Here is a 22,560-nt window from a genome sequence, read left to right as displayed (position 1 = left end):
TTGGCATGTTTGTTTTTACATTTCAGGCAATATTGTTTGGATATGCTAACATTTAGGGTAAGTTGTTTGCTGCAGATTTCATGCTTTGTAAATCAATGTAAGTAAATGAGTAAACACAGCATAAAGTCTGCAGGATCCTATTAGCAGTATGAAATCTGAAATAGACACTGTATGTGTAAATATACCCTCAGGTTCAGTTCCCACGTTATTATTTTTTGCTGCACTGGGCAGCTAAATCTGCTGCAGCAAATCTGCAGCAAAAATAAGGAAGTGTGGACTGACCCTTGATGCCCAGCTCTTAATCCTGCGCATCAAATACAGTATGTGCAGGGTACTGTACATGTGAATAGACCCTAAGAATAGGGTCACACGTATCGTAATTTGCTGTGTATTTGCTGTTGTGTATTTTCCTTCCCATTGAAGTCAATGGGTAGCAAAATACGCAGCTGATTTTGCTACCCATTGACTTCCCTGGGAAGAAAAATATGGAGCCGCAAATAAGCAGCAAAATACGCTACGTGTGACCCTACCCCAAAAGTGGAACAACAAGTTGGGATTCATTAGGTCCCCTTGACATGGGGGATGGACTTGCTGAGAAACTCAAGTTTATAAATATAATAAATATAACAGTAAAGCAATCTAACATTATCTACGTATGTCTTGGTGCTTGGTGAGTGTTGAACTTATTGTTGTGTATTATTTGCTTTTTCATCGATCAGTTTAAAATCCCATTTGCTTCTTTTCTGCCAAAGCTCCAACGTATTCAGATCCTTTTGTAATAAAATACTGTTATTGGTGTTCATTACCTGACAGTTTACTTTCACCAGCAAAAAGTGACGTTTTACTTGTGCAATTCCTTGTGCATTCTTCCACAAAGTCATTCATTATATTAAAGAGAATAGGGGCCAAAGCATCTATAGCCATCTATTATGATCATACCAATCATAGTGAATTCGTACTGAATATTATTTGGAGAAGGTATATATTTGTTACAAGGACCTTGGAATCTTGGATTAAATTACTCTGTGTAAAATTGTAAGCAGGATATTTACAGTAGCAGCCAATTCTATAGACAAAACTACCATAATAGTGTTTAATAAGGCAATAATGCAATCCTGATGTTATCTTAGCTGTAGGAGGTTCTGCAGTTTTGTTCAATGCCAAAGAGGATAACAATTAAACAACAACCCACTAATATCAGTTCACTGCGAGGGCAACACGGAAGCACAAAGAACTCTTCTTTAGAGCAGAGTTTGTGCTTGCTGCTTGCCTCTGGTCTGCACTAACAATGTGGGAAGCACTGGATTCCCACATTCCTTCACTGACGTCAGAAGCCCATACACACATTAAATCCACCTCTTCCTTCTCTGAAGAGAAGGAAAATAAAGTACAGCATCAAACCTACATTACATGTTATATTAGTAACACAATCTAAGCTATTTTAGAGAATTGTTGGATGCTCGGTAAAATAGAAGGTGTCTGTCTAAGCAAAGTGAATCCACAGACAACATTTTTTTTTTACCTTACAGCCATTTTATACATATACAGACATTTAGGATGTGTGTAAGAATCTAACATCCGTCAATCTGTTTTATTCCATGTTTTGCAGTTAAACTCTTCCGTTGCTCTTCGAAAATTGTCAACAATTAGTTGACAGATCTTATTATTCCTAAGGGTACATCCACACATACATAATTCACTGCAGCTTTGCCACTGCAGAAATTCCACTTGTGGATTTCCCGCTGCAGAATTCTGCAAGCAGATTAAAGGGGTACTCCCCTGGAAAACATTTTTTCTTTTACATTAACTGGCGCCAGAAAGTTAAATAGATTTGTAAATGGCTTCTATTTAAAAATCTTAATCCTTCTAGTACTTATCCGCTTCTATTTGCTCCACAAGAAGTTCTTTTATTTTTGAATTTCTGTCTGACCACAGTGCTCTCTGCTGACATCTCTGTTCATTTTAGGAACTGTCCAGAGTAGGAGCAAATCCCCATAGCAAACCTATCCTGCTCAAGACAGTTCATAAAATGTACAGAGGTGTCAGCACAGAGCACTGTGGTCAGACTGAAAAGGAAATTCAAAAAGAAAATAACTTCCTGTGGAGCAAATAGAGGCTGATAAGTACTAGAAGGATTAAGATTTTTAAATAGAAGTAATTTACAAATCTGTTTAACTTTCTGGCACCAGATGATTTAAAAAAAAAGTTTTTCAGGGGAGTACCCCTTTAATATGCTTCCCATTTACTTCAATTTTGCTGCAGGTTTTCTTCTGCAGAAAAGCAAGCGGAATTTCCAGTGCGGAAAACCTGCAGAGGATTATGTATGTGTGAAATCAATGGGACTATGGTAAACAATAGGACTAATTCTTTTAAATCCAGTTCTCACTTGGGCTCAAACTGAATTAAAAAACTGTTGCCAAAATTAAATATTTTTTTTTTTTACCTTTAAAAAAAGATAGTATGACGCCTGTTGGTGGAAAGATTCACACACAGCTTTTTGTGATAGTATTTGGCATAATTTTTATTCAGTTTTTTGAGCCAATATTAGAAGTGAATCTAGCAGAAACGAGACGAAAGTAAAAAATAAAGTTGTGTGATATCCTCTTAGAAATGAAAAACTGTCACAAAAGGCTGTGTTTGAAACTAGACATGACTGACTCGAAGTAGTAGGATCAGGAGCATCTGGAGAGACAGAAAATGGGTATGAAAGACAGCTCCCTTTGGCTGAGGTGGTGGAGCCTTGGCTGCCTGAAACAGGGAGCGGCGTGCCACTAGGTGATGCAGCAGGCTGGACCACCGCATTGGAGCCATGGTTCTCGCAAGCCGCTTTATGGTGACGCTGCATGTGTTGACCCATGGCCGTGGTGCCAACTTTGGGACCCTGGCCACGCTTCACCTTCTGCATACAAATCTCGCATGTGGCCAGGTTAACATTCTCTTGATGCTTGATGAAAAACTGCCACACCGCCAAGTAGCTGATTTTCACCCAACAGTCTGCACTGATTGACTGCTACTGCCTCTGACTCCAGGAACCCCTGCTCCACTACCTCCCAGGAAGGTAGGCTGCCGTGAAGCAGGTGGTCTACCCTGGGCACGCTTGGCTCCAGACTTCCCACTTCTGCCACCATGCTGACTGCCAACCATGCTACCACCTTGCTGGCTCAGCTGCTGCTTAACGGGCAACCTGCAACCCTCTTCTCCTGATGATGATGCCCCATCTGCACGCAGCTCCCAAGTGCGATCGGCTTCATCATCATCGAGTTGTGTCTGTACATCACTGATGTCCTCCTCAGGTTCCTCAACAGTGTCTGCTTCAGCTGCTTCAGGAGCCTGAACGCTCGAAACACCACCTCCCACACCACTCTCCTCATCACTTGCCTGCCTAGTGGACGAAGCGGACGATGTCTCCTCCACTTCTTGGCTGGGCAGTAGCTGCTGACTGTCCTCTAGTAGATTGTCCTCACTAAATAGTGGAGCTGAACCCACAGCATACGATACTTCTGTGGGGGAGGGAACAGCATAGGACAGAGGCAATGGGAGGACAGGGACTGCTCCCAGGCCATGCCAGCTGAGGGTTGTGTCTGAGGAACCCCCCGACTGTTGACTGGGGATGTCTGATGTCACTTGTGATGAAATGGATGACTGAGTTAACCAATCCATGACGGCAGATGGGTTGCTGGTCGAGAGATGACTGCTTGCTAGTATCGGGAGCTCGGGCCTCTCGCTGCAACTCCTGCTGCCACTCGCCCCTAGTCTGCTTTGACCTCTGCCTGATGAATTTAGGCCTCTGCCACTACTCTGTCCAAGTCTTGGCATTTCTCTGCCTGACATAATTAGTGTGTATATGAGGGGAGGACAATTCGCTCCACTACGCTTAAAACAGTATTTGTCTACAACACCAGCAGATGTGTAATTTTGGCTGGCCTTTCACAGTAAGTAGTCCCTTAAGACTTTAACAGGAACAAAATGGTACATCATGTAGATGTACTTATGTGGTATGCACTTATGAGGGGAGTACAATATGATCCACTACACTTAAAATAGTATTTGTCTACAACACCAGCAAGTGTGTACTTTTGGCTGGCCTTTCACAGTAAGTAGGCCCTTAAGACTTTAACAGGAACAGAATCGTACACCACCTTTGTACGCACAGGTTGTATTTAATAGAGGACAATACGCTCCACCACACAACCTGTACTGATAACACTAACAGCAAATTATTATGGCTTTTAGTGCTCTGTTCACCCTAACTTGCTGTCTACTATTGGCTTTTCAGTTGTTGTACACACCAGTGCTGCAGCACACAGTCGCTGTGTAATACACCCACAATTGCCCTTTCTCTCTCAATCTCTCTCCCTTCCCTATCAGTGCTTCTAGGCTGGATTTGGCCTTGAGGTAAATCGCTGCTGTAAAAATGCTTTTCTGTGCATCACACTCTAATCCCTGTCCATTTCTCTCTGCAATAGAACACTGGCCGCAAGATAGCTGCCGATTATATAGGGCTGTGACATCACAGGGCTGGCTGCATGCTGCATGTGAATCAGGGTCATCCTGCCTACATGAAGTTCCTTGCCCCATGTCCTGACATGTGGAGCCGCCATCTTAGATACCTTGGAGCCTGGACCGCACTAAGTGGAGTTTAATTAATTGATTTGTGCGATCGAATCGCAGCAATATTCGGATTCGTTGCAAAGCCAATTTTTCATGAAATTTGTAACAAATTTGGATTTGTCAGATTCGATTCACTCATCCCTATTTGACTACCCTTAGAATACGTTCACACGTACAGTTTCATGCGCAGATTTTCTGCTGCAGGTTTTAAGGTAAACTAAATGACTGAGCACATCTTCTAATCTGCAGTTACAAATCCTGCACATCAAATCTGCGCAGGATACTGTACGTGTGAATAGACCCTTAGGGTATTTACACGTAGCGACTCTGCTGCGGATTTCATATTGCGGATTTAGCTGCGTGAAATCCAGAACAGGTTCACTTCACGCCATATGCAGGCTTAACACTTTGTGGGCGGGGTGCAGAGAGTATACAGGTGAAACTCGAAATGTTAGAATATCATACAAAGTTCATTTATTTCAGTAATGCAACTTAAAAGGTAAAACTAATATATGAGAGAGACTCATTACATGCAAAGCAAAATGGTTCAAGACGTGATTTGTCATAATTGTGATTATGGCTAGAAATGGGCGAATCGAAGCTGACGAAGTCGAATTCATTCCGAATTTCATGAACAATTTGATTCTTAATGAATTCGAATTTTCTCGCGCTTCGTGGTAACGAACTTCTTCAGTCACTACATTTTGTGTGGGCTGAGGGGGGATAAAATGACAGCTACATGTGTAAGGACATGGGGCAACGAAATCTGGGAAGGCAGGTAGGCGGGATTACCCTGAATCACATGGTGGCATGTAGTGTTGAGCGGCATAGGCCATATTCGAATTCGCGAATATTCGCGAATATATGGACGAATATTCATCATATTCGCGAATATTCGCATATTCTTAATATTCTCGTTTTATTTTCGCATATGCGAATATTCGTGCGTGCGAAAATTAACATATGCGAAAATTTTCATATACAAAAATTAGCATAAACGAAAATTTGCATATGCGAAAATTAGTATATACAAATTTTCGTATATGCGAACATTAGCATTTGCTAATTTTCGCATATGCCAAAATTCGCACACCAGTCTCACAGTAGTATTAGAGCCTTCTTACACCACATAAGGCTGGGTCCACACTACGTTTTGTCCCATACGGGAGCGCATATGGCAGGAGGGAGCTAAAAGCTCGCGCTCCCGTATGTGACCGTATGCGCTCCCGTATGCCATTCACTTCAATGAGCCGACCGGAGTGAAACGTTCGGTCCGGTCGGCTCATTTTTGCGCCGTATGCGCTTTTACAACCGGACCTAAGACCGTGGTTGACCACAGTTTTAGGTCCGGTTGTAAAAGCGCATACGGCGCAAAAATGAGCCGACCGGACCGAACGTTTCACTCCGGTCGGCTCATTGAAGTGAATGGCATACGGGAGCGCATACGGTCACATACGGGAGCGCGAGCTTTTAGCTCCCCCCTACCGTATGCGCTCCCGTATGGGACAAAACGTAGTGTGGACCCAGCCTAAGCTGGAAGCAGAGAGGGATGATCACTGTGATGTGTACTGTGAAAAAAAAACAAAAAACGAATATTCGTAATTACGAATATATAGCGCTATATTCGCGAATATTCGCGAATATGCGATATTCGCGAATAAAATTCGAATTGCGAACACTAGTGGCATGCACCTATCAGCAGCCAGCCCTGTGATGTCACAGCCCTATATATTCGTCAGCCATTGCCGAAGACGGGCATTTCCCGGACATTTTGCTGAGAGAGTAGAGACTGTGTGTGTGCACTAATCACTGTTACTGACAATACAGATCTTTACAGCAGCAAATCCATTCACCTCAAGCCTGCATTCATTCTGGCAAGAGAGAGAGCAGACACTGAGTGGTCAATAATCGGCGTTACTGATACATACAGATCAGCATAGGGGAAATCCATTGACCTCAAGCCTGCATAACTGCAGGCAGGCAGGGAGAGTTTAGTCTGCCAATTAAGATCATCACAGGAAGCACTCCCCATTCAAAGACTGCAAGCAACCGTAGTGCAGGCAGGGACAGTTCAGAAGTTGAATTCAACTTGAGAAAAAACAGACATGGTCGCACATACACAACATGCACCTTTATGTAATGCTTCTCAACAATATTTATTAAACTAAGAGGTCGTTAGTGTACTTTATGATCATGAAGTGCAAGCCCACTAGCCACACCACGGCCACCTGTAAGTAGTGGGTCCCTAGCATAAAATGGCGCAGCACTGGGTGGCAACCACCAATGCCCCTACACCAGTGCCCACAGGGAAAATGACCCAACTGGCAGAGCAGACCCAATGCCACTCAAACCAGTGCCTGGGCCGCGCCACCCCACAGACAGCGCCGGGGCAGCAACGGACACCAAACAGCACCGAAGCAGGGGGAACAGATGTAAAAAGCTCACTCACCCTGTGCTCCCATTATGAAACTGGGAGGCTGCCAGGAATAGAGCCCTAATGCAGTTTCCTGCCAATTATATAGGCCTGAGCTGAGGGGGAAGGGCAGAGTGCAGACCAAGCAACAACAACAAAAAAAGAGGGACCGGAAAATACAATGTGAATTCAACTTGAGAAAAAACAAACATGGTCCGCACGTCCACAACATGCACCTTGACCTAATGCTTCTCAGCAATATTTATTAAACTAACAGGTCGTTAGTATACTTTATGATCATGAAGTGCAAGCCCACTAGCCATGTCATGGCCACCTGTAACAGTTCAGAAGTTGCTTCAGAGTCTGCCAATTGAGTTCAAAGACTGCAAGCAACCATAGTGCAGGCAGGGACAATTCAGAGAGAGAGAGTATGCTTTTTTCTGTTGTAACCATACTGGGGTTTATTACTGTATATATACACACACATTAAGTGTTCCTCAGGTTTCTGTTGCAGCCATATAGGGGCATATTTCTCTATAAAAAGTAAAATATAGATGCACTCCGCTGTTGTACGTGTTTTGAGTTTCAAGCGTATAGTGGCCTGGAAGTGTAAAAAGCAGGGTTATATACACACTCATTGACTGTTCTGCAAGTTTCTGTTGCCGCCGTATATTGGCGTATTTCTCTATAAAAAGTAAAATATAGAAGCTCTCTGCTGTTGTACGTGTTTGCTGTTTAATGTGTATAGTGGCCTGTTAGTGTAAAAGCAGGGACATATATACACACATTGGGGGGATATTTATCAAAGGATTTAGACTGGTTTTTTCCTGTCTAAATTTGTCGCACAGAAAGTCGCAGTCTAAATATGTGTGATTTTTGCTTTAGAAGATTTTGAGAACATGATGCATGCTAGTCTATTTTAGACCGAAAAATGCATTGGTGCGGAATTTATCAAAAGCGGCATCGGCTGAAAGTACACTGAAATGTGAGACCATACTGGAGCAGGTCTAAATACAATCTAAAGCATAGATCACGAAGTCCGTGCGCAGAATTTATCAAGAGCCGTGGGCCTTTTGATAAATTAGGCGCACAATAGACTGGCCTAACGCTCTGTAGTTTGGTCTATATTGATGCGGGACATAGACAACTTTGATAAATATCCCCCATTGAGTGTTCCGTAAGTTTCTGTTGCATCCGTATAGGGGCGTATACAGCCAGAGCCAAGAGTGACTTCAGAAGCAATAATAGATATAGAGGAATGACTTATACTTCCAGCTGGATCCACTTCTAAGTTTGGCTCATAAATGGCAGTGGCAGTTGTCCGAAAAACTACCGTGTGACACCAGCCTTTTCCTTGCCCATTTTATTTATCTTCCATACAGTATCTCAGAAATCAAGATAAACACAAAGAGGGACATTTACAAAGACTGGAGTGAGTTTTGAACTTGTTTAGAGCACAAACGACACAGAGAAAGTGTCGGACGTATGCCAAATTTATCAAATGGCGCACAAAAGTTGTTGAATTCCCACAGAACTGTTCTACCTCATTCTGGTTAAATGTCACAATTGTTGTCATAAGGACCATAAAACAATTGTTGCATAGAGACATTTAAATAGTTATATAGGGCAAGGTTGACCTGCCCTGTGTTAACTTCTAAATCTGGCCAGTGCAACTTTTGTGCAACATTTCACAAAACGTCGCACATGGTACTCTAAAGTGCTTTAAATAAGAACACTTCATGGTAATAAAATGTAAATGTTCTAAATGAAATGTGGCAGAAAATGTCGCACAGGGCCTCCCTGCGATTTTTAATGCTACAAATTTTTAATGGTTTGATACATTCCCCTCAAACTACTCATCCTTGTCCAGGCGCTAACTAAACTACTTCAGTCCCTGATTATTTGGATGAGGCCGAGCTAATCTCACTCCAGTGCCACAAAGCAACAGCCTTTCAGTGCATACAGTGTGCAAACTAAACACACTTGCGGATTTTGCTGCTTCCATTGCAAAATCCAAACAGTTGAGGATTTATTGCAGATTTTGCAGATTAATGACGTCCTAATTAAAGTCAATAGGCAAATAAAAAAGGCAAAAAAAATAAAAAAAATAAAGTCAATAGGTAATCGCAATAAATAATTAGCACCACCTATCAGTTTTTTGCACATTTTGGCCTTAAAGTTGTACTCCACCCCTAGACATCTTATCCCCTGTCCAAATGATAGGGGATCAGATGTCTGATCGCAGGGGTCCCGAGATCTCTCCTGCAGCCCTCACTGCCATTAGCTGCAATGAGCCTGATGACTTACGATACAGGGGAGGAGGAATGTGACATCACAGCCTAGCCCCCTCGTGACATCACAACCTCTATAGGAGGGGGCGTGGCAGCCATCACGCCCTCTCCCATAGGCTTGCATTGAGGGTGTGGGGCGTGTCATCATGAGGGGCAGGGCCGTGATGTCACGATCCTCCGGCCCCTGTATCATGAGTCATCTTGCGGTTTAACTAACCTTATATTTTAATCGGATATTTACGCACGTGGCAGTATCACATATGATTATGTTTATTTTTTATTATTACATTACATTATTTTAAAAAAAATGGGAATAGGGGGGGATTCAAACTTTTATTAGGATGAGGTTAACTCACCTTTATTAACTTTTTTTTACACTTTTTTTTAGTCCCCATGGGGGGGGGGGGGGGCTATACCATGCAATCTTATGATTGCATGCACTGTTCAATGCTATGCCATAGCATAGCATTAGTCAGTGTTAACGGTGCTCTGCTGCTATAGCGTGCCATAGCTGCCCAGAGCCTCAGAGCATCTATCATACGGCGAGGAGGCAGGTAAGGGCCCTCCCACTGTCCACTCAATGGATGTCCCGATCAGCTGTCCTGAGCTACCAGCACCGCTAACCTTGCATTTTGTACATCATAACTTTAACTGCGGTGTCTAAAGGGTTAATGCCGGGTATCTGCCCCATCAGTGATGCCCGGCATTAACCATGGGTCCTGGCTGCTCATAGCAACTGGGACCCACCGGGTAGGAAGTGTGCTAAGCTAATGAAACGGAGGTTTGAGAATCTGCAATACCTGAGGCGCCCTAGAGAAGCATCACCATTTTCACCAGGGTCGGACTAGCACCTCACCGGAGGTTCCCCGGCACCCACATCACTACAGATCAGACCGACATCACGGATTTCGGGACGGATGCCCGGCAGCCTTAAGGATCTCTCAGAGTGAATACACTCACAAAGTGAACATCAGCATTGTGCCTGAACCTGCACAACACCAAAAGGTGAGTGTGACCATCACACACCATTCTACTCATCTCTATGTATTGAAAATAATTTTTATTTTCATTTTGTATACCACCATTTACGGCACTTTGATAGCGCCTTCTTTTGTTCCTCGATTTTTATCTCTCCTCACTGCATACACACCGCTATTATATAATGAATACAAATGGAAACATTTATTGCACATAATTCTTCCAAAAAATACACAAACACAAATGTATTTCACAAAGGACATTTAAAATCACTTAAAACTGCTCACAAAGAGCACAGCACAACCCTGGAGAGGGGCCATGAACCCCCTCCCCCAGGAAATGACCCAGTACTAATAGCACACTACAATGGTTGCTGACCATACCATCTTCACCAGTCTGGTTTGCTATTTCTATCTCCTTGCCCAGGTAATCTACCATTGTATTGTCTATTGTGGCACGGTTTAGCCTGTTATTATTTCAGTGGAGACTGTTTATACTCTTATGGGCATTGGGACATACCAATAGTAATTGTTTACATCTATACTGGTCAGCAACCATTTCCCGGGGGAGTGGGTTCATGGCCCCTCTACAGGGTTGTGCTCTGCTCCTAGTGAGCAGTTTTAAGTGATTTTAAATGTCCTTTGTGCAATATATATGTATCTGTGTTTTTTTTATTTATTAATTATGTGCAATAAATTATTTCATTTGTATTCATGATATAATAGTGGTGTCCACTTTCTTCTCAGTTTTAGCCTTTTTGCAGTGTGTTTAGTTTAGCTTCTTCCACTGTAAGTAGCACCTAGTTTTAATATTGTGGTTGAGCCCCCCTCTTTGTATTAAAAGAGTTAAAGGGGTTATCCAGGAAAAAACATTATATATATATATATATATATGTGTGTGTGTGTGTGTGTGTGTGTGTGTGTGTGTGTGTGTGTGTGTGTACTGGCCCCTGAAAGTTAAACAGATTTGTAAATTACTTCCATTAAAAAATCTTAATCCTTTCAGTACTTATGAGCTTCTGAAGTTAAGGTTGTTCTTTTCTGTCCAAGTGCTCTCTGATGGCACGTGTCTCGGGAACCGCCCAGTTTAGAAGAGGTTTGCTATGGGGATTTGCTTCTAAACTGGGCGGTTCCCGAGACAGGTGTCATTAGAGAGCACTTAGACAGAAAAGAACAACCTTAATTCAGGAGCTCATAAGTACTGAAAGGATTAAGATTTTTTAATAGAAGTAATTTACAAATCTATTTAACTTTCTGGAGCCAGTTGATATATAAAAAAAAGTTTTTTCCTGGATAACCCCTTTAAACAGCCCATAACAAGAACCATAAACTGGTATAATTATGGCCCTATGTGAAACTTTACTGTCATGTATTTTTCCATTGAACACTTTTGTGAGAAATAGGTGTGTTGCAGAATGGAGCATGGTCTAAAATGTAAAACAGCAGTTTTGGCTTCTTCTCAAGGACTAGATATGCTAGGAATAAAGGTAAATGTGATAGTAATGTTGTCAGTGGGAATAGAGATGGATGAGAAGAGAAATGTGCAGGGATGGAAATTTATGATGTGGTGTAAGTCTATTGATGTAATGGGATCAGAGTAAATGAAAATACTGTTGGAAGTTGTGGTGTTGGTCTAATGTTAAAGATGTGGTGTATGTCTGTTTGGTGTAGTTAGATAAGGGTGCAGCTGGTTAAATGAAAAACTGGATACACTGTCTAACTAATAATGTAGTGTACAGATTTGTAACAAATGAATCAAACAGTGTCTATGTCCAAGGTACAACAATGTTTTATTTGGCTAAATACAAAGTAACAATCACTGGAAGTGCAGGATCCTTGCACTTTCCATATATAGTTAAAATGATTTTAAAATAATAAAAAATAATAATTACAAAAAACAATCACATGAGCAGCTTATTTAGTTTGACACCATTGGTAGTTAGAAGTGGATTGTAGAGCAGTGGGAGTTGATATGAGCGTCTGCAGTGCACTTGCAAGCGCTGGAGTCCCCAAACTAACAGCCCACTGTTGGGGTATAATCTGCTCTAGAAATACAAATGTTCAGTTTGCTCCTCCAGATGGAAATTTGCTAAACACAGCAGTGTATTGAATCCAATTAATTTCAGAGGTAACCGTGGGAAACCAAGTAGCCCAGTGGCTTCAACAAAATTTAGTCGGCACGGCGGCCGATGGAAGCAGGTGAAAGAGATGAAGAAGTGGCACTGCGGCCGATGGGTGGTGCTGGAAGCATGGCACGGCGGCCATCAGATGGTAATGAGAGTACGGCACGGCGGCCGTTAGGTAACCGGTTCGGTACACTGTACCGCTTACCCTTGGATGTGGCAGTCCTTATGCCTTCTGGCTGTGATAGTGGTGACAGTGATGTCCGAGATCATCTTGTGGACTGCCGGCAAGCATGGACATAGACAGGTGTGCAATGGAAAGAACCGAAATGGAGTGAAATGGACTAGTATGTAAATCTGAAGAAAAGTGTGGCGATCATTGTTATTAAAATATGTATATGAGTGAATGTATGTATGTGTATATGATAGATATAGTGTGATAGTAAGTGTCATAAGGAATTTATTGTCATTGATAGGAATAAATCTAGATGGATTTATAAAAGGCAGTGTAGGTATATAGGAATGGTCTAAAATGTGTTAGATAACCATGTCTAAAGATTAAGACTAATCTAGTGAAAAGCATAAGCCACGGTTATAAATTTGGTGCTTTCTTAGAACACCTTGCGTAAGTTTGAACAATTTCATTAATCGGGGCTAATAATTTTTGGGTGAAAATTGTTAGCTCTCAGGTTATAGTTAGGGATGTAAAGAATATATCATAGAATGCTGTTTGATATAGGGCTTTTTTCCCTGTGATGACTCTACTGGCCTGGAGCATGGCTTGTTGAAGGACGGATTACAGTAATCACCTTTACTGCTTATATAACCCTGATAATCCTTAATCAACCAATTTACCTTATGAACGAGCAGTGAAAACAAACTGTGTCATCCTTTCAATGTAGAGAGTGTTCAAGCAAGGGATAAGGTGGAAATTTTTTTTTAAAAAATACTAGTACTAGTGCGAAAAAACAACAACAATGCAGGGTATCTGTTCTTATTATTCAAAAATATGTAAACTGAAACATGTTAAAAAGGATGTGTCAGCTGCAAGTCACGTGCCAAACTGCTGACACTGTTACATAGCTGTCTGTGCTTCCATAACATAGAAAAATACTTTTATTATCTGATGCCAAGTGTCTAAAAGGCATTCCCAAGCCCCTGAAGGGCTGAGGGCTGGAACACCTCCACGCTCCCTCTCCTATCCCTGTCCCTGCTTGATTGACAGTCAGATTCAGCTAATATTCCCGAGCCCTGTGTGCAAATGTCTTTTATGTGCTGTGCATGCAAATTGTGCACACTTATAAGGTTTTAAATAGGGCTCGGCTTCCGGCTAACTGTCAATCAAGCATGAAGGGGAAGGGAAGCAAGCAAGCTTTCCAATTATTAATATAGTGCATGGGTCCAATGAAGTGGCATCTGACTGCATGGCTCACCATAGAAGCCAGGAACATGACCATATTTAGTGTTGCTCGCGAATATTCGCAATAGGAATTTTATTCGCGAATATCGCATATTTGCGAATTTGCGAATATTCGCGAATATAGCACTATATATTCGTAATTACAAATATTCGTTTTTTTTTTTCACAGTACACATCACAGTGATCACCCCTCTCTGCTTCCAGCTTGTGTGGTGTAAAGAAGGCTCTAATACTACTGTGTGAGACTGGCGTGCAAATTTTCGCATATGCGAATTTTCGCTTATGCAAATTTTTATATATGCTAATTTTTGCATACGCGAATTTTCGCATATGCGAAAATAAAACGCGAATATTACGAATTTGCGAATTTAGCGAATATATGACGAATATTCATCCATATATTCGCGAAATATCGCAAATTCGAATATGGCCTATGCCCCTCAACACTAACCATATTCTCATACTAAAATATTGTAAACATAACCTAACCCCCTAACAGTTTTAAATTTCACAGTGAAACATTTATATAAAGATTTTTGCAACTACACATTTTCTTGTTTCTCCATGTTAGCCATGCCATTCTATTTTTGAGTTTAATCTCCTATGATGCATCCTGGAGTCATGTCTTATTCAGATGTGACACACATGCACCCAGCAATTCATGTGATGTAAAACAAAATTATGAGACCAGGTTTATTTTTCCTTCTTTGCTTTATGGTCCAGTTTTGATTCTTACCTAATATAGGCCCTTTCGATGGCTAGGCATCAGCACAGTATTCAGCAAGCTGTGATGCGCTTTGTGTTCTGACATCTTTCTATCATTTTTTTTTTACATATCTACTGGCCCCAGTTAAACAGTTAAACAGGTTTGTAAATTACTTCTATTAAAAAAATCTTAATCCTTCCAATAATTATCAGCTGCTGAAGTTGACTTGTTCTTTTCTGTCTGGCCATAGTGCTCTCTGCTGACATCGCTGCTTGTCTTGGGAACTGCACAGAGTAGAAGAGGTTTGCTATGGGGATTTGCTTCTACTTTGGACAGTTCCCGAGACACGTGTAATCAGAGATTACTAAGACAGAAAAGAACAACTCAACTTCAGCAGCTAAAAAGTACTGAACGGATTAAGATTTTTTAAGAGAAGTAATTTACATATCTGTTTAACTTTCTGGAGCCAGTTGATATATAAAAAAAAGTTTTTTCCTGGATAACCGCTTTAACGTTTCCAATATTTTGTGCTACAGCAGCATTTCTGTAGCATTGGACCAGATTGGCTGGCTTTCCTTTTATGCACTCATCAATAAGCCTCGAGCACCCATGACTCTTTCAACAATTTGCTGGTTGTCCTTCCTGAAAGCACTCTTTGAAGCTATCAACTAACCGCTAAATACTGGGAACAACTCACAAGACCTTTCATTTTGGAGATGATCTGGCCCAGTCAAATTGTGATGGCTAGATGACTGTGTCAAAGCATTTCCAAAGCAACAGGTCTTGGGGTGTGTTCCTGTTATGCAGTGGTTAACACATGCCAAAAATGGTACAGACAACTAGTAAACAAGCAACAGATCCATAACCTCCCAACGCTCTTTGATATGCATGTGACATGTTGGCAAACCCATCTGGTCCTATCCCACAACAAAAAATCTTCTTTAGTGCTAATTATTTAAAAAGGAATGTACAACTTTAAAGGACTTGTGATGTCCACAATAACATTTTTAGCTCATGAATCTGACTTAAGTACCTGCCACCATTGCTTTATAATATCCTGCTGGTATGTTGCCCTTTTCATTACCTGCCCCATAGTTTTTCATTTTCATTTTCGCCCAATATTTCCTTCATAATCCTCTTTCAAAGCTTGCTCACTGCAGGCAGTGTTCAATATTGCTGAGGTGCGCCATGCAGCATGCACAGTGCCCGTTCCCGTCAGTCTAATTGACAGGCAGGGAGCTGCGCTGTGCTCGTGACTGTCCAGGCTGCACTATGAGAGTTAGGACTCATGCATGAGTCTGAACTCTATGAGAGACATGTGGCCAGGACATATAGGGAGACCCCTAGTGGTCAGTTTTTACAAGTCAAAATAAATATCTATAAATTTTTTTTAATATGACATGCTATAAGAAAGTTGTTTCTAATACATTCATTAACAACATATAAAAAGTTTTTGTGATGGCAGGTACTCTTTAATGTAAAATAACAAATTGTTCAGAACTGAATAGTGAGATTAGATTTCTTTCATAAAAGTCTATGCATATTTGCAGATAATATATGATGCAATAAATCTAACCCCAATGCTTTTCATAGGCCGCATGTTTATACATGAAGGTTTAATGTGTAGACAACATTATTTATTGTCCTTAATTCATGCCAGTTGAGGAGCAGTTATACCAAAATAGTGAAATCATGCAGTTCATGGTGCTGTGTAATCTGTGGCAGACAGGACAAACACTATGCTCAATGCCATCATTCTTTAAGGGTTAACATTATGAAATAAAATAGACATGCTAAGTAGAACTAGACATGTTGGTGAATGCTATTGCCCCCACTAAATGGCTTGCTTAAAGGGGTACTCTGGTGAAAAACATTTTTTTTTCAATCAACTGGTACCAAAAAGTTAAACAGATTTGTAAATTACTTCTATTAAAAAATCTTATTCCTTCCAGTACTTATCAGCTGCTGTATGCTCCATAGGAAGTTATTTTCTTTTTAAATGTCTTTTCTGTCTGACCACAGTGCTCTCTGCTGACACCTCTATCCATGTCAGGAACTGTCAAGAGCCGGAGCAAATCGACATAGCAAACCTATTCTGCTCTGGACAGTTCCTGAGACAGACAGAGGTGTCAGCAGAGAGCACTGTGGTCAGACAGAAAATAAATTTTAAAACAATAGAACTTTCTGTGGAGCATGATAAGTACTGGATGAGTTAAGATTTTTTAATAGAAGTAATTTACAAATCTGCTTAACTTTCTGGCACCAGTTGATTTAACCCCTTTAACTCTGCTGCCTGGCCAAAAGGAATTGCAAAGAAACTTACTTTTTAACTTTATTTTTGTTAGGGTGTCAAAGTTCAGACTAAGGAGTCCCTCAAGATCTGCTATCCCGGAGATCACTTCCTTATGAGAAGTCCAAATTAACAATTGTTCGTGTACCCTGGCCTAGTCATATCTTAGACCAGAGTAGCTATCTCTGTTCCTTTAAACAAGGCAAACATACTTTTTATGTAAACAAATAACCCAGACAGTTTCTTATTAGCCATCAATGAAGACAATAATGATGTGTCTACAACGTGTAGACATTTCTGTGAACAAGACAGTTAGGGAATATGATGGTAGCTTTTTCATAAGATGACTTTCAGTAAGATCCATCTATAGTCATAATAAGGAGTTTATTTGCCTGCAATGTTTGCTTCATTGCTTGATGCCAATAATTTCTTAGCTGTGAATGTCCTTGCAATGGTTGCTGTACAGAGAATGCCAAGAAACTATTTTCACGTGGCTTGTGGGAATTGGGATTCAAACCACAAATATCTTCCAGCCCAATATTCAACAAGATTCCAGGCACATGAAAAAAGCACTTTTGACATCAATTTTATGGCCTAATTCAACTTTTATTTTATATACATATTTTTTAGAAAGAGTATTTCAGTATATAAAAATATTTTAACTTTGTGTTCCCGGCCAAAACTAATAGGATTATTTTGTGAATGAAAACCGAGCAACATAATGACTGTATTCGTTTCACACCAGAAATACAGCGGTGAAGCTCCTTAACATTTAGCTTTTACATTAGGAAAATAAAGAGCTCTTACCTAACATGCACACACATCTGGCATTCTGATCAAGGTTGTCAAATGGGATTTCTCCGCACCTCTGAAAGGACAAAAGAGAATGTTTGGTATTAAGTTCTCTATATATGATCTGCTAATGAATTCATGAAAGGGTTACTCCTATCTCCTAAAGTGATTACATCGCTAGAATATGTCATTCCTTTATGATTGGTTAATGTCCAACCTCCAAGTCCCCCACTGATTTTAAGATGGACAGGGCAAGATCCCCAATGATCATAAAGAATGACATATTATATTGCTAAAACTATTGTTTTAATTTACTTGAGGTACAGCATATGGCAGCATGAAGGCTATGTAGCTGTAGAGTACATCTTATAGTAAGTATCATATAACTAAGTTATCCCAGCAGAAAATGTTATTATATTTACCACTTTTTGTTGCACTGCTTCTTTTGTTCAAACCTTTCTAACTTATATGTTATAATGTATATGGTTCTGCTTTAATAAAATCAAACGTTGGTGATCAACCTTCGTTGGTACAACAAAACCCAATTTAGATCCCCATGAAACCCTAACTCTAATTTTAGTTTGCTGATACTGTGGGGTACACGCATTGTGATTGTAATGTAGAATTCAATTTTACTTTTTGTTGTTGCTGACTGTCATGAACCGACAGGAGCGGGTAGTAGGGTTATCTATAAAATCCCTATTTGTCTACACTAGACTGAAAATAATGATTAAAAAAATCCCCTCTTATGTCACTCACACTTAAAGGGATCACTGCCACCACCTGTAAATTTCAAGCTAAAAGGAAGCTTCTAATCCAATCTGGATATGCTACAATTCCCAGATATAATATACTATCCCCAGTAGCATATCAAAACAGGAAAAAGATTAACTCAAATCTATGATGTAGCCGAAAAGGTAAGTAAATTTAAGACTATAAATCAGCTCTCTTCAAGGACAATGTATGTCGGTTTTACCAGACATAAGGCGGGACTTAATAAATAAATGATTTATTAGAAAAGAAGAATATTCACAGTGCATATAAAAACAGATATTGATAAGACAAAGTTTCCCCACACAGAAAATAAAATAAAATGGAAAAACTTGAATCCTTACTTACAAAAGTTACAGAGTTCTATTCCATGGGGTCTGGTAGGAAATGGCGTTTGACATCCAAAATTAGATCTAGTCCCCCATGCAAGTGCACTCCAGTTCTCTACATCTGCAGTTTTATACTTTGATGTGGGCAGGTGACACCTCTAGGCCATCACGCCCCCTCCTATAGACTTACATTGAGGGGGGGGGGCGTGATGTCACACGAGGGCATCACGATACTCCGGCCCCGTGGTTGTCATGCTTCACATCGGAGCCTCCAGCGCTGCTGAGAGTTCACAAAGGTGGGTGCGAAATGACAGATTGCGGGGGTCCCCAGTGGCGGGACCCCCACGATCATACATCTTATCCCCATACATCTTATCCTTTGGATAGGGGATAAGATGTATTAGGGCCGCAGTACCCCTTTAAGAAGCTACCACAACTCATATACCACATACATTTATATACAACACAAATAGAGAAACACATGGTAGGTATTCACCTACTTGGTATGTATTCACATTGATGTAGTTGCACTGTGGCGGTCATTGTTACTGTGATGCTTTGTATGTGGGGTGGTGTGGCACGAAGCCAGGGGCTTGGTCGGGCAGCAATGGGGCTGCCTGGCCACTGGGTTGCTCCCCCTGTGGGCATGGTGTTGTGGTGGTGGTGGCTGCCGCCCAGCACTAGGCCAATGTTGGGTTAGGGACCCACTATATATAGGTGGCCTTGACGGGGCGAGTGGGCTTGTACTTTTTGATCAAAAAGTATACTAACAGCCTGTTAGTGCTTGAATTTATGCTGAGAAGCAAGTAGATTAAAATACAAATTGTGGCTGTGCGGCTGTGTTTCTTTTTCTCTATTTTTGTTATATATATATATATATATATACACCTCTATCAGGTGTATATAAGGTGTCTTGGATGTTTCAGATCGTGCATTGCCTGCTGAACTGTTCACACAGGGGCATATTCATAGTGTAGGGTCCGTCCCAATGAGGTCACCTTACCGTGGTGGGACGGTCCAAGCTATTTGGTCGCCAAATTGCAAGCTAAGTACCTCACGGTTTCATGATTTCATATTTTCATTTATTGCACTACAGCTGTATAGCTTTTCATGTTTTATCTATATACTCATGTTTTATCTATATCTTTGTGCTAGCAGTCTGCTGCTGTATTCTCCTGTTGCTATATATATATATATATATATATATATATATATATAATATATTTATTTATATATACCATATGTATACATATTGGTGGTGCCCAAGTAGGATCCCAATCCCTCGTAGTGTACAATAAACAACATGGCACTCAAATTTATGATTCAAGATTTATTTTGCACAATCCTTACATTCAGGATTGTCCTTTTGGTCCTAACCAACCTTCATCAGAAATCAGGATTGCTGCAGAGGCGTAGTTTAAGATCAATAATGCGTCCAGATATCGGTGCATACAACATATAGTCACTTGAGGAGTCCTCTAGTCTCTACATGTCACAAATGCACATTACCTGCTTCCTGCCATCCGGCCCCATTATTGATCTTTTTCTATGCCTGCGCTGCAATACTGATTTCTGATAAAGGTCTGTTAGGGCCGAAACGACAATGCTGAATATAAGAATTGCAGAAATCTTTTTAAATCATAAAGTCAAGTGCCAAGTGAATTGGCATGTTGGAAGTGTTTGGTAGCCTCACTGTTATGACCGACTGTGGGGACAGGGAGACTGAGCCCTAAACTGACCCTAAAAACACTCTCCCTGCCTACTTGCCCAAACACCCTAAGTGGTGAATGACAACTTGGAGCCAGTCCCTACCCGGCACTACAGTGCAGTGGCATAAAAAAAAATAATATACATAGTCGGTCACAGGCCAGAAACAGAAACGGAAAGCTACCAGACAACCAGAAATACCAGACAAGATACTAATACTAACAGGGCAGAATATAAACTCACAAACAGAGCAGAATATAGTGAATTAACAAACAGTTCATAAACCGGATAACAGATTAAAGGCAGGCATGATAAAATGAACAGGACTAGGCATGGTATGAGTATACAGCAGAATCCAGGAGATGAAGGGGATAAACAGAAAAACTGAGAGCTAAGACACTAAACTGAACAGGTAACATAGGACACTGTTCACACTGGACACAGATAACAAACATGAACTAGACACCCCACTCCACAAAAGGAGTAGCCATTATAATGAAGCCAAATAGACTACTGGTCAGCGGGCACACTCCACCGTGTGATCAGGATGCTGACCCAGTAGGAAACAGAAATATAATACATGAAACTCTAGACCAGAACCAGATGAGTCTAAATAGACTCCAGGATACCAAACAGGAATTATTCATACAGAGCACAGGTAAAACTAGAATAACACAATGTGAACACCGACTAAGCAGAACAGACATACTAATCCTAAAAACCAACAAATAACAGACTAAAATATACAATAAACAAGACTATAAAACCATGGCTAAAACTCAGATAAAATATCACAAGATAAATACAAAGTGCATGCTCAAGTATATAGCACAAACAGACATCATAGTAGCATTATTGCACAAAATAACCAGCAGTCAGAATGCAGGAGAACTCTGGTTAAAACACACACACCCGAGATCTCATTCTTCAGAGCATTAACTATTCCCTATCCAGGGAGAACCTACTCCCTATCCAGGGAGAACATACTAGTGTGTGAATATACACCTAAACAGAAAGATACAAAAACAAATAAATGGACATTACACTCACCAGTCTTCACTGTCAGACTTTGTTGGTAGAAAGATGGGTTGGGTTTCAACTGCCCAACCTATTGTTTGAGGAGAGATAAGCTGACATAAGAACTGTCTGGCTGTGGATTATCTTTCCTCTCCACAGACAGAACACATGGATGTTCGGCAGTGCTTAATTAGTAGGGTGTATTTTTGGGTCATTTGAGAAATATATAAATAAGGTCTGAACAATGTACATAACCTTAACACACATACCTCTCCCTACACTCTGATATTAGATGACCCTATGCATAGAAAGAACACTCACCCTTAGAACAGTGACCCATACAGAAACTTCGGCCTGCCTATTAGACCCTGCCTCCCTGACAACTCCCAGGACAGGAGTTGTTTGTTAATACTACTGTTGTCAGTAAAAGTTAAAAAGACTCTTGTACCAAGGTTTTTTTTATCCGCTGCTAGAATTTTTTTTTCTATTAATGCCATTCGTTACAACAGTAGTGCACCTAAATTCCTGTATTGTAATGCCATTCGTTCCCTTCCACAAGGACCTTACGCAGTTGTCAGCAGAAGAAATAAAAAATTCATACAGATTGGCTAGATATTTCCTATGGATCATATAGAACAACAAAACATTTTGCTTGGAAGTAGGGTATGCTATTTCTTAACACCATAACAAGCAAAGTGATATCCCAAACAGATAGTTGTAAATGCTTAAAAGAATATAATTCTCACAGCCTGCTGGAAGATATAATTCAGCAAACTCATTTTTAACCTCAGAAAGGTTTCCATGAAAAACTTTCACAAAATACCAGAAGCCAAGCATCTAAACTTTGCAGTGTATTTTTGAACTGAGAGCATTCCCTGGCAAAAATTACTTAAGACCCACTCAGTGTAAGCACAGTGGTTGGGGGCCATCAAGTAAGTCCTTCAAGCTATCCAGAGTAGGGGGTGCACAGGCTTGCGCATCATCAACTAGCAGGGGCTATGATAAATAACTAATTGGTAGGGAATGTATGGCATCACTAGAAAAAAAATTATAGCAGCGGATAAGAAACCATTGGTGCAAGAATATTTTTAACTATTAAGGGAAAAAAATGTA

General features: G+C 40.7%; 1 protein-coding gene across 3 annotated transcripts in view; it reads right to left on the bottom strand.

Moving 5' to 3' along the window:
* The window catches only part of PDE7B (phosphodiesterase 7B), a 465,941-nt gene that overhangs the window by 261,640 nt on the left and 181,741 nt on the right, over positions 1 to 22,560 (bottom strand). For all 3 annotated transcript variants that reach the window (XM_056566606.1, XM_056566607.1, XM_056566608.1), the window contains exon 2: positions 17,639 to 17,699. In XM_056566606.1, the coding sequence (XP_056422581.1) occupies positions 17,639 to 17,699 (61 nt within the window). The remainder of the gene's footprint in view (positions 1 to 17,638; positions 17,700 to 22,560) is intronic.

This window comes from Hyla sarda, chromosome 3, assembly GCF_029499605.1.
Source record: "Hyla sarda isolate aHylSar1 chromosome 3, aHylSar1.hap1, whole genome shotgun sequence".
Taxonomy (NCBI): domain Eukaryota; kingdom Metazoa; phylum Chordata; class Amphibia; order Anura; family Hylidae; genus Hyla; species Hyla sarda.
The sequence above is the reverse complement of the archived record's forward strand: the minus strand, read 5'-3'. Positions and strand labels throughout refer to the sequence as shown.